Source organism: Phragmites australis, chromosome 8 (genome assembly GCF_958298935.1).
Source record: "Phragmites australis chromosome 8, lpPhrAust1.1, whole genome shotgun sequence".
NCBI lineage: Eukaryota > Viridiplantae > Streptophyta > Magnoliopsida > Poales > Poaceae > Phragmites > Phragmites australis.
In genome coordinates this window covers 739312-751516 of record NC_084928.1, presented here as the reverse complement: position 1 = coordinate 751516, position 12205 = coordinate 739312, and the positions used below count along the sequence as shown (strand labels likewise).

Sequence of the window (12205 nt, the reverse complement as noted above, 5' to 3'; positions counted from 1 at the left end):
AGTGGTGGCAACAATGAAATCTTGACTAAGGTACAATAAATATTGTTGCTAATGACCATACCATATTACAAATTAGAATATACATGAAACTTAAACCAATTCAGAAATATTTTCAACAAGGTATAATGTGGCATTGTGCCTGTTTTTGAATTAAATGTTTAAGCATGATTCCATGGATAGATTGAATATTTAATACCACAACCAGGAGTGTAATATTTCAATGACAACACATAATGCGCCACAACTTAATCTTTCATTAATAACTGTTGGGAAATTTAGGGGTTCTCATAAATTTCGAATTTGAGTTTACAGTCTAATTTGAAATGTGGAATTTTTATGGAAAATGAAAAGAAAAAAAAAGGAGAGGAAACGGGGCAGCGGTTGGCTTAATGGGCTACTCCAGGCAATGCCGAGCAGCCCATTTAGCTCACCGAGAAGAGGCGGCGGCCGTGCCTCTCCTTGTTAAAAACGGAGCTCCTCCTCTTTCTACCTAATCTGCAACCTCATCCACCTTCCCCTTCTCCACTCTTCTCCTTGTCCAGTTCGATTCCGTCGCGGTTCACCTCGTCTCCAACTCCGACAGGCGCCAGCTCGTTCCGCCGCCGGGACACCTCTTTGATTTGTTTGCCAGTGGATTCCGAGAGGTTGGGTGCTTGCTGTCTGTCGGTGGTATGCTTGTGCTTACTGTTGCGGTCGCTGTTGTTGGGTTCGTCATATTCTTATTCAGCTAGCCAAAGCTGGAGGTACATGCTTTGTGCAATTCGTAGTGGAAATGTCAGGAATGTAATGTACGTTGGCTACCGTTAGGTTGCTTCAAGTTTGCCAATATCGTCGGGATGGGTGAATAACATCTATATTTGAAGATTCGTGGTCGTGTGTGTCATTTCTGTTTGCGACTGAGTAATCTACCGGACGATTTGGTTTTGATTACACTTTTATATTGATACCTCGGTACATTGGCAAATATAAATTTTTTATTATTCAGTCAAGAGATGCAAAATCAATCATTTTAGAAACTCTATTAGTTCATCCTCCTTTGTGTTCACACAAAAAATATATTAAAAGCTTAATTGAGTTAGTGCCTTAGTGGCATGTGGTCACCTCTTATCCAAATTAAGATATGCTTATGGTAGTCTCTGCTTGCAAAATGTTTGGATTGTGTATATATTTCAATTGTTTTGTCACGCTAATGTGATATCTGTTACTTAGGCAATCATGGCTTCAACATTTGGTGCCACTTCTACGGTTGGTCTCATGGCAACTCCAACTGGCAAGACATCTTCATTATCTTTGGTGTCATCTATCTCCACTACCAACCGGCCACAAAATGCGCGCCTTCAGAGGAGGTCCAACTTCAGAGTAAAAGCAGCAAAGGAGCTGTACTTCAACAAGGATGGTTCAGCTACCAAGAAGCTCCAGGTGAGCTTCACAGTTCTTGGACATTCTATTTTATCTTGGTGACATGCTGGTGAGCCTTGACAGACTCTAATTAGTTGTTTCTATATTTCAGACTGGAGTCAATAAGCTCGCAGACCTAGTTGGAGTTACACTGGGACCGAAGGGAAGGAATGTTGTTTTGGAGAGCAAGTATGGCTCTCCTAAGATTGTCAATGATGGTGTTACAGTTGCAAAAGAGGTATATTGCTATGTTATCATGTCAATGAACCTTCAGTGATCAGCAATTGCACTTCCTTAGAATTTGCATGGTACCTTAGGTATACTTGCAATGAAAAGTTTGCTTCATTCTTCAAAGTAAAACATCATGCTGGCAAATTACATGCCTAAGTATCATCGTTCAACATGTTTTTTCTAATATATGAGAATCTGTCAGGATGAACAATGTTAGCTGTTATATGCTGTTGTATGTACTATACTTATGGTGCACCTTTTGTTTTTATTATAAAAGGTGCTGTAGGTATGATGTAATATTCTTACTGAATGAGTCTGTTCTGGAAGCTTCTGGACTGTTGTGGAAGTCGTGTTTAGTTTTAAAATCCAGGCATAGTTTTTAAGTAATGGTTGTTGTACCGCAGGTTGAGCTGGAGGATCCTGTTGAAAACATTGGTGCTAAGTTGGTTAGGCAAGCTGCAGCTAAAACCAATGATCTAGCTGGAGATGGGACAACTACTTCTGTGGTCCTTGCTCAGGGGCTGATTGCTGAGGGTGTTAAGGTATGACACTAGTTGAAACTTATTGGTACCTGTAGATCAATCACGGTTTTGTAAGCTAAATACTCATTTGCTCTTGTCCAGGTTGTGGCAGCTGGTGCTAATCCTGTACAGATTACCCGGGGTATCGAGAAAACAGCGAAAGCACTGGTTGAAGAACTACGGAAGATGTCAAAGGAGGTAAAACTGATCGTTTGATTATTATGCTTGCAAAATTTTCTAGCTCTAGCATTCTGGCCCTTAGTCTTACAAACATTTAACATGCACTTCAGTGGAGTCAGATTATTGGTGCATGCATTGTGTATTATCAGTTCCATTTACGAGAGCATTACTTGCTTCAGGTTGAAGATAGCGAACTTGCAGATGTTGCTGCGGTAAGTGCTGGCAACAACTATGAAATTGGTAACATGATAGCAGAGGCTATGAGCAAGGTTGGCCGGAAGGGTGTGGTTACCCTCGAAGAGGGAAGGAGTTCCGAAAACAATCTCTATGTTGTGGAGGGAATGCAATTTGATCGTGGTTACATCTCTCCTTACTTTGTAACTGACAGTGAGAAAATGTCTGTCGAGTACGAGAACTGCAAGGTAGCATTGAATCTGAGATGTCGATTTAATTTTCGCTGCTCATTGTCTTACTGTTTCAGATTATTGATTGATTGATTCTACTATATTTTCATCTTCATCCTTCAGCTACTTTTGGTGGACAAAAAAATCACCAATGCAAGGGATCTTATCAACGTTTTGGAGGAAGCCATCAGAGGTGCATACCCAATCCTGATAATTGCTGAGGATATTGAGCAGGAGGCTCTTGCTACCCTTGTTGTCAACAAGCTCAGAGGATCATTGAAGATTGCTGCTATCAAAGCCCCTGGTTTTGGAGAGCGCAAGACCCAATACCTGGATGATATTGCCATACTTACTGGGGGTGAGGCAAAATTCCATCCCAGGACATCTTTATGACAACCAATGCTTCTTATTTATGAGAATTCTTCGTTTGTGCAGGAACTGTAATCAGAGATGAAGTTGGATTGTCACTTGACAAGGCGGACAAATCAGTTCTTGGGACGGCTGCTAAGGTTGTCCTTACCAAAGAGACGACAACAATAGTTGGTGATGGCAGCACCCAGGAAGAAGTTACTAAGAGGGTTGCACAAATAAAAAATCTCATCGAGGTCTGAATTTTTCTTGTTCTCTATTGCTCATTTGACTAAATATACTGCTTTGTTTCTTTGTTGTGGTTGCATATAGGTGGAACATCTCTGAAAGTGTAGCTTGGTTGGTTAGATTCTTTAACCTGCATGTAGATTGGAATTTGTTCTCATGAGCGCTATCTTTCTACTTGCATAATTTGTTTGGGGGAAAAGGAAGCATCAGGGCCTTCAAAGTCTGAAATTTGTTTCATCTCTCTCTTTTTCAGGCAGCAGAACAAGAATATGAAAAGGAAAAGCTCAACGAGAGGATAGCAAAGCTCGCTGGGGGTGTTGCTGTCATTCAGGTACAACAGAATACACCAATGACATATTATCTGTTTATCTTTCTTTTATTTGATCAAATGTTGGAAGGACGGTACACAACTGTAACCCATGGCTTCTGTTACTTGACAGGTGGGAGCACAAACAGAAACTGAACTAAAAGAGAAGAAGTTGAGAGTTGAGGATGCCCTAAATGCAACTAAGGTAAGTCTGTTGCTGTAATTAACCATTTGGAGCTATCAGATTCATATTTGCTTCATAGAATAAGTCCATTTATTTGTTGCTTCCTGGAGCATTCTCCATGTTCTGTTGAATGTTCTTCTAGTTACAAATCTCTAAAATTGCTTCGTCCTCTTCACAGGCTGCTGTTGAGGAAGGTATTGTTGTTGGTGGAGGGTGTACCCTTTTGAGGCTGGCAGCTAAAGTAGATGCCATCAAGGACACGTTGGAGAACGATGAGCAGAAGGTAAAAACTAGATCAATATTCTTTTTGTTCCCTTGAAAAAGAGGGTACAGAACACAGGTTTTGAACTATCGGGCATTCCAAATTTGACATGCTATACCATCAACTTTTCTAGGTTGGAGCTGAAATAGTGAGGAGGGCCTTGAGCTACCCACTTAAATTGATTGCTAAAAACGCTGGTGTTAACGGCAGCGTTGTTACTGAGAAGGTATAGCTCGTTTCCTCATTTGATACTGTATTTCATAGCGTGGATCTGAAAAACATGGACAAATGTTGTTGCACCAGGTTCTTTCTAATGACAACCTCAAGCATGGTTACAATGCTGCTACTGGCCAGTATGAAGACTTGATGGCTGCCGGTATCATTGACCCCACTAAGGTTTGTGGCCCTGTAGCTTTCCTATCCTGTTGCATGAATACCAGTTAGTTGATCCTGCAACTTCATGCATTAATACTTGTACCTTGCCATCGGTCCTCGTCTTGTTTCCTATGCAACCACTTTGTTTGGTTATTTCATTGGTTTCTGAAATGAATAAGCCAACCTAGTTTATCCTCAATAGCTCAATTCTGTATTATAAGCAGAAAGAGATCTAAGAACTTTGGTAAATGCCAAAGGTAAAGCAGCAATGGCCAGAAGAGATGAACATAGTAGTCCTTGCACGTGGTTGACACTATGATTGTTTCAAAACTTCTTTCTGAAACCGACCCTTGTCACTGATGATGATCTGCATGCAGGTGGTGAGATGCTGCTTGGAGCACGCGGCGTCCGTGGCCAAGACCTTCCTCACGTCGGACGTCGTCGTCGTCGAGATCAAGGAGCCTGAGCCCGCCGCACCTCTCACTAACCCGATGGACAACTCTGGTAAATGATTCTGCCACAAGTATCAGCGTTTGGATTTCACGGCGACCTAGATATACGTTCTAGTGCTAACGACTTGCTACTTTGCATTACCAGGCTATGGATACTGATGAGGTGATGGTCAAGCCATTTTATCTTTTTTGGCGTAGGCGAGTCTTGGGAACCAGGAGAGGTCGAGATAGTTTTGTTCTGAGATGATGTGTGCGATTTGTTGTACCACCAAAGGTGGAATAAGCAGAAAGCGCTGAAAGATTTTGCAGAGATCTAGAACGTATAACTAGAGTTTTGTTGTACCAAAGGTGGAAGAGCAGAGAAACTGTAGTCCAAATTTGTGGTGCAATTGGAACGCCTGTCGAATTAAGCAGAAAGATTTTGCAAGCGATAACATTTTTTTTCAAGCCACTGTACTGTAATCTTCTGTTCTTCGTTGCACCTGTTCTTAGTGCAGAGTTGCAGCCGTTGATTGGCCTTCGACGCTCCCCGTTAAACGGGAACCAGAAACCAGAAGCTTTTGGATGCCTGTAAGGATCTCATAGGAGGAGACTGGGGGGCCCACTTGTCATTGAAAATCTATGAAGAACTCGTCGTTCTTGTCCGGTATCTGAACCGCTTCATCTAAGCCCACTTCCATTTCTACTCTAGTGCTTCATTCCCCCGCGTCTAAAACCCTAGTGGTTTTAAGTCCGTGGATAATTTTGGGGCGTCGTTCAAGTTTCGTGGATGCTGTTTAAATTTCCCTGGCCCAGTACGAGTACATAGCATCCGTGTCTTAAAAATAAATTTTATAGAATTAGATCCTATAAAATATTTTTTTCTTATGATAATATATATATTTTCCCTCTCTTATCTCTCAGTCCAGCTAATAGATTAGAGAATATGTGGCTGGATCAGAGTCTTATAAAGATCTTTTATAGAAAGGTCGTATAGAATTTGTTTCCGATGTTTGGGTTTATGCTAGTGCGAATCTGTACTGGTGTAGCTGATATTATCTGCAACAGATCCGAAAATAGCTTCATCATTTGGTCTGCCCATTACTGCAGTCTTACTGCAAAAGTGGTGCTAGGTAATGCATTTCAACACGGATGGGTTGGCTATCAAGAAGCTGCAAGTGAGTTATCCACTTGATCTTTCTGATAATGAGATACTAGACACATCAGAGCAAGTCTAGCATTTTGGTTTACTATGCTGATTTGCTTGCTTTTATGTTAGACTGATGTGAATAAGCTTGCTGATCTTGTTGGAGTTACTTTTGGAGGAAATAGTGCAATGCTGTACCTGAGAGCAAGTTGAGTCACCTAAGATTATCAATGACGGTGTTAGAGCATCTCCAAAGACTTTCTAAAATTCATCCCCTATATCATCATATAGGAAGCCTTTCCAATAATATTTTTCTCATAAATCTTCTTCATCTCCAATAGACTCCATGTACCCAATTCCTATATTCCAACAGACTCCTCCCTCTTCCCTCTCATGTGTCGCCGACGTGTGGACCCCGCCTTTGATCTCCCTCCTTCCTCCCTCCCCCTTTCTCTCTCCCTTTCGAGGCCGAGCTCCTCCAAAACTCGTACTCCATCCTCTTGTCCGTGTGCAGCATCGACTTAGTGGAGTTGGAAGTCACGACACGGTGGAGTGCGTCATTGAACTGCTTGGAGACGAGCGTCGAGGGGACCGTGATGTTGGTGAGGAACGCCATGTCGGGGTGTCCTCCTTGGGCATGTCCATCGTCAACAGCGCGAAGTAGTAGCCCCCACGGTCGACGAGGAGGACCACAGGGCGCCCCGACGGGGCCTTGAACCTCGTGGTGCCGAATAGCTTGCAACCTGTGGCCAGCTCCACGTTGGGGTATAGCACGACGTCGGTCAGCGTGCAACCATGTAGCGAGTTCGGAGACAACACCTTGACACTATTCTTCTCGACGATGAACCGTGCTAACGCTAGGCTTGCCATGGACATGACGTGGGCTTAAGGTGACGAGTGGGAGGAGGTAGGTGGGCCCAGGTGGGATAGGGATACAGATAGAGAGTCTGGCTGATTCTCAATATTTAGCTAGGATTGAGGGTGATATTGGGGGCACCTAAATATTGGAAACCATATAGGAAATCTATTGGAGAGAGTTTTTGAGATAGAATCTCTAAGTTTAACTATTGAAAGTGGGATTGGGAGTCTATTGGAGATGCTCTTACATTGGCAAAAGAGGTGATATGGGCGCAGTAGAGTATGAGATCAAGTTAGGAGATAGGTTACTTTTTTAATTAGGAAATAAGTTTAGTAATTTAGGATTTGATTTGTTTAGAGATAGAATCATCTAGGAGATAGAGTTGTATTAGGTTTAATAGTTAGTTGAATTATGATGAGATTCTTTTGTTGGTCGGCTATATATAGTTGGCAATATCTATGTATTAGGGCAAGCAATAATTAAACAAAGTAATAATCAGAGCCTGCTAAGCGGGGTGATCTAGTTATCACAGTTACCCGTCTATAATATTTGGTATCACGAGTCTTGTTGATGCGCCTGTCTTCCACACCATCTCCACGCCGTCGCCACGCTACCGCACCATGCCGCGACCGCCATTAGCCTGCTGCACCACGCCATCACCGCTATCCTGCTGCACCATGCTGCCGATGTTCCATTTCCCCCGTTGCAGCAGCCGCTGCTTTACCCCACGTCGTCCACCACTGTTGTGCGCCGTCATTGCTCACACAGCCGACCTGCACCCCTCATCATGGATAACGAGGCCTACACCATAGAGCTTCTTGGCAAGATGATGAAGAAAGTTCTAGCAAAGGTTGAAGCAATCGGGGCTCGTTAACTTAAATGGGTGAAAAATTTCAGCACCAATGCAGTGGACATGCTGCCACCACCTGCCCTAGCGATCACATTAGTATAAGTCGCTTCACCGCTACTAGTGCTAGCTGAAGAACTACCATTTGCTCTCATGGCTACACATCCAGAGCCTACTATAGTGCTACCAATTCCTGTCGTCACATGCATGGAGGTAGAGGCAAAGCAGGAGGCAACACTGCTTCCATATGTGACGTCACTGGTCATCAAACAACCACCTGCTACTCCGCTGTCAATTGCATTGCCGCTGACAAATGTCTCAGTCTCAATCCAGTTGTCCTTAGCTGCTACAATGATGCCTATGCTGAGAAACAATGATGATATCGTCTCCATCCTTCACAATGCGGGCATGTTCAAGAACTACAAGGAACCTTCAAGAACATCAAACTTTCATCAGCATGGGGCTTCCATGGGGTTGCAGCCATGACCAACACCATAGCTCGAGGATGAGTTGTTTCATGGCAAGGAGGAAAATGATATAGGCGGAACAGAGTATGAGATAAAGTTAGGAGATAGGTTACCTTTTTAATTAGGAGATAAGTTTGATAATTTAGGATTTTATTTTATTTATAGATAGAATCAGCTAGGAGATAGAATTGTATACGGTTTAATAGTTAGCTGGATTAGGATTGGAACTTTTTAGTTGATCGGCTATATATAGTTGGCAATAGCTGTGTGTTAGGAAAAGCAAGAAATAAACAAATTAAAGATCATAACCTGCTAGGTGAGGTGATCTAGTTATCCCAGTTACCAGTCTACAGTAAGAGGTAATTTATATCTTGCTGAAATCATGTTATGCTTAGTAGGTTGTTCTTCTCAAATAAAAGAAAGCTGAACACTATTCTCATGCTGATTACCTGCAATTTCTGCCGAGATTGCTATGGTATACTTCATACTAGCTGCTACATCATTAGTAGGTTGTTCAATAGCAGAGATGACTATCCTAGGTGAGACAATGTATATGGTCTTCATGTTTTCATGTCTTATTGATTGTTCACTTAAGACTGAAATTTCAATGGTTACTTTTATTTTCTTCTCTGTTTCCTTCTCAAATTTTCTGCTTCTACTGCTATACCCTAATATATTTTAGATTGAGTAAACAATACAGCTGTATTATCTGTTGAAATATGTGAAAGCTTTAATGTGGTTTGTACTTGGGCCTTTCTGGGCTGCCTTCTTTGAGCCCTGGTCGGGATTCTAGCCCAGGCTCACTGTGGGTGATATAAAAGGCAGACTTAGGGTTGGCCAAGAGAGAGGAAGAGGCTGCTGCGATGTTTGCAAGGCTGTGGTGCCGGCGGCGGCGGCAGCCTTCCCCGGCCGAGGTCTCTGGTGGCTCAGCTGGTTTTCAGGAGTGCCGGGTTCTCGGTTTGTTGGGCAGCCGCAACTATTTCGCTGAGGAGTTGTGCTCCGGCCCTTCATACAGAAGATAAGGCAGCTATATCTTCCCTTCCCCTCTCTGTGTGCAAACACGAGTCTAATCCTTTCTCTTTCTCCGGTGAACTCTCCCTCTGGTTTTGTCTCTGAAGATCTGAACCTGAGCTTCTCGGGTGATATCTCTGGGTGGCATCTGGGAAAGGAAAAGGTTGGTGGCTGGAGCTGCAGCGCAGAGGCTCGGCCGTACTGCAGTGGGTGTACGGTGAAGGGCTTTGTATCTCCGATCTCCTTTCACTGCCGGTGACGGTGGTCGATAGGTTTTCTGGGTCAGTGGCTTCCAAGCCATGCCTAGCCACATTTCATTTTGATTTTAATCAATATTTTGCTGTGAGTATTCCTCCACTTCTCTGATAGCATGCTCTGTGATGATGAATGCTTTTAGATTGGGCTATTAGTTGAGTACAATAGCTGGAAAACCTGTGATCTGGATACTGATCTGGTGTTGTTGTTATTTCAAACCTCTGGACATGATTCTGTTGGTTGCCTGATATGAATATATATGAACACATGTGAAAGGACACGGTTGTATACTGAATTCATGCTGGTGCGCATATATTTGTTACAGTTCAGTCATTTATTCTGTCGGTGCAGTGAACATTCCTGTTCTGTTTAAACCTGACCTGTCTTTCCCTGTGTATTTGTCATACTTCTGTGTGACTAAATAGTTCTATTTGGCTAGTGAATCATGTCCATCAATTCAGATCAGTCATTGTCCAGAATCTGTTTAATTTTACTTGTCCAAGTTTTTTGGCTAGTTGAGATCTCATTAATAGCCCAATCGATGATAATTCTAGAAGAACAATTTGGGAGCAAGATTACAAAGTCTTGGGGCCAATTGTTGCATAAATCTGAGAGTAATACTATCTATTTCTTTTCAATTCAGCAATTAATTGTAGAGTTTCACTCTCATATTCCTTATTTTGGTATACTGTTTTTGCTTCAGAGTGAATTGCTTACTGCAATTAATTTTACCTTGTTCAGTAGCATTTCATTGTGTATGATTTGCTATCTATTTCAGTATCTTATTTATATGTATGGGATAAGCCTTATGCTCATCCTTTGGTTCTATTATTTACTTCAATCCAGAAAACCTATTAGTGCTTCAGTAATGGCTAGCTCCTCCTCCTCTGCTCTTCCTCCGTCGTCCTCAGATGCGATTAAGCCTGAGTGCTTTGATGGAACCGGCTTTAAGTGCTGGCAGGCCCGGACGAGGCTGTGGTTGATGGAGCTCGGTTTATTCTGGGTCCTCACCGAAGAGCCGCCCGCCCCTCAGGGGGAAGCCGTGCTAGACGAGGTCGAAAGAACGCGTCTTGACGCGTTAAGGGCTCGTTGGGAGAAGGCAAATGCATCTGCCCTGGCACGTCTCTTGGCCGTTCTGTCAAACAGGCTATTCAACGTCTACGTGAGCTTCGGGGAAGCGCGAAAGGTGTGGACGGAGCTGAATGACAAGTATGCAGAGAGCGACAACGGCAATGAGTCCTTTATGGTGGCAAGCTATCTGAATTTTTGCATGGGAGATGGCCGATCAGTCATGGAACAAATCCACGAGCTTCAACTGATCGTGCGGGACTTAGGCCAGTATGGCTGTGTCCTCCCGGAGAACTTTCAGATTAATGCTATTTTGGCCAAGCTGCCAACTTCTTGGCGTGACTTTGTCACTGCACGTCGGCATTTAAAGCAGCGATTGACTCTTAATGAGCTCATTGCTGCGATAAATATCGAGGAGAAGTCCAAGGCAGGCTATGGTGGGGGGAAGGTGCCCGCTCAAGCAAACCTTGTCGAGCACAAGAACCATTCTGGCAAGAATGCGAAGAAAGAGAAGACCAAGCTTGGCTTTTCGGGACCGAAGGCTAATGCAATGAAGAAGAAGAAAAAACCCGAGATTGTCTGTTACATTTGCGGCGAGTCGGATCACAAAGCCAACAGATGCTGCAATCGTAAGGGCAAAGGGCCAACACCTGAGCAGCAGAAGGCAACCAAAGCCCAAGTGCATGTGGCGGTTGCAACGGTCAATGATACCGGCAAAGGCGACTCCACTAGTGGGTATATAACTGAGGCCTATATGGCAAATTCACCAGTAAGTTGGTGGATTGATACAGGTGCTACCAGGCATATTTGTGCTGATCAGATGTGTTTTACTTCTCTTCAGGGCGCAGATGGTGGATCCGTACTGATGGGGAACGGGGTCTCGGCAACAGTGCGCGGAGTAGGACAAGTGAGCCTGAAGTTGACTTCTGGCAAAACTCTTGCCCTAAAGGACATACTGTTTGTGCCTGCCATGACCCACAATTTACTCAGCGGATCGATGCTGTGCCGGCAAGGAATAAAATTAGTCTTCGAGTCAAATAAAGTTGTAATGACCAGGTGTGGGTTGTTTGTAGGGAAATGCTATGATTGCGGAGGCATGTTCCGCATTTCTATTCTTGATAGCTCTGCAAACATTTTCTATTCTTCATATTCTAATAAGAACATTGATATTTGGCATTCTCGCTTATGTCATGTTAATAATGAAGCAATCGTGCGTTTGAGCAAAATGGATCTTATTCCTTCATATAAATATGAGAAGAGCCTCAAGTGCGAGGTGTGTGTGCAAGCGAAGCAGCCCCGCAAACCGTTTCATACGGTCGAGGGGAGAAGCACCTCGCCACTTGAGTTGATTCATTCAGATCTTTGTGAGATGAATGGAATTTTAACCAAGGGTGGCAAGAGATATTTCTTTACTCTTATAGATGATGCTAGTAGGTTCTGCTACATCTATTTGCTCAGAACAAAGGATGAAGCATTAGAATACTTCAAGGTCTATAAGGCTGAGGTGGAAAACCAGCAGGGGAAGACAATAAAGAGACTAAGGTCTGATAGAGGTGGGGAATATATTCCCAGGGATTTCTCCAAATTCTGTGAAGAAAGTGGCATAATTTTCATGAATTTACGCCACCATACTCACCACAGGCCAACGGAGTAGCTGAAAG

General features: G+C 43.3%; 2 protein-coding genes across 4 annotated transcripts; both read left to right on the top strand.

The window, feature by feature from the left end:
* The first annotated feature begins 455 nt into the window (after nt 1-455).
* Nucleotides 456-5354, top strand: LOC133926114 (ruBisCO large subunit-binding protein subunit beta, chloroplastic-like). Of its 3 annotated transcripts, none has more exons than XM_062371885.1 (15): nt 456-606; nt 1211-1419; nt 1511-1636; nt 2034-2171; nt 2253-2348; nt 2510-2752; nt 2858-3092; nt 3170-3339; nt 3585-3662; nt 3772-3843; nt 4001-4105; nt 4218-4310; nt 4388-4480; nt 4837-4963; nt 5057-5354. In XM_062371885.1, the coding sequence occupies exons 2-15, from the start codon at nt 1216-1218 to the stop codon at nt 5068-5070; spliced, it is 1794 nt and encodes a 597-aa protein (XP_062227869.1). In that variant the 5' UTR covers nt 456-606; nt 1211-1215; the 3' UTR covers nt 5071-5354. The 3 variants fall into 3 exon arrangements, with proteins under 3 accessions (XP_062227869.1, XP_062227868.1, XP_062227866.1); XM_062371884.1 differs by having other exon boundaries at nt 457-743; nt 1210-1419; XM_062371882.1 differs by having other exon boundaries at nt 458-644; nt 1210-1419.
* A 4841-nt stretch (nt 5355-10195) lies between these two features.
* Nucleotides 10196-11725, top strand: LOC133926113 (uncharacterized). Its single transcript, XM_062371881.1, has 2 exons — nt 10196-11279; nt 11386-11725. Exons 1-2 carry the CDS (start codon nt 10234-10236, stop codon nt 11408-11410), a joined length of 1071 nt encoding a protein of 356 aa, XP_062227865.1. The 5' UTR covers nt 10196-10233; the 3' UTR covers nt 11411-11725.
* Nucleotides 11726-12205: the final 480 nt, after the last annotated feature.

Coding starts and splice junctions, on each gene's coding strand:
- LOC133926114 (XM_062371885.1), top strand. CDS start 1,216: ATGGCTTCAACATTTGGTGCCACTTCTACGGTTGGTCTCATGGCAACT. Junction 2,753..2,857: donor TCGAGTACGAGAACTGCAAG/GTAGCATTGAAT, acceptor TTCATCCTTCAG/CTACTTTTGGTGGACAAAAA. Junction 4,311..4,387: donor GCAGCGTTGTTACTGAGAAG/GTATAGCTCGTT, acceptor TTGTTGCACCAG/GTTCTTTCTAATGACAACCT.
- LOC133926113 (XM_062371881.1), top strand. CDS start 10,234: ATGATTTGCTATCTATTTCAGTATCTTATTTATATGTATGGGATAAGC. Junction 11,280..11,385: donor AAAGGCGACTCCACTAGTGG/GTATATAACTGA, acceptor ACTTCTCTTCAG/GGCGCAGATGGTGGATCCGT.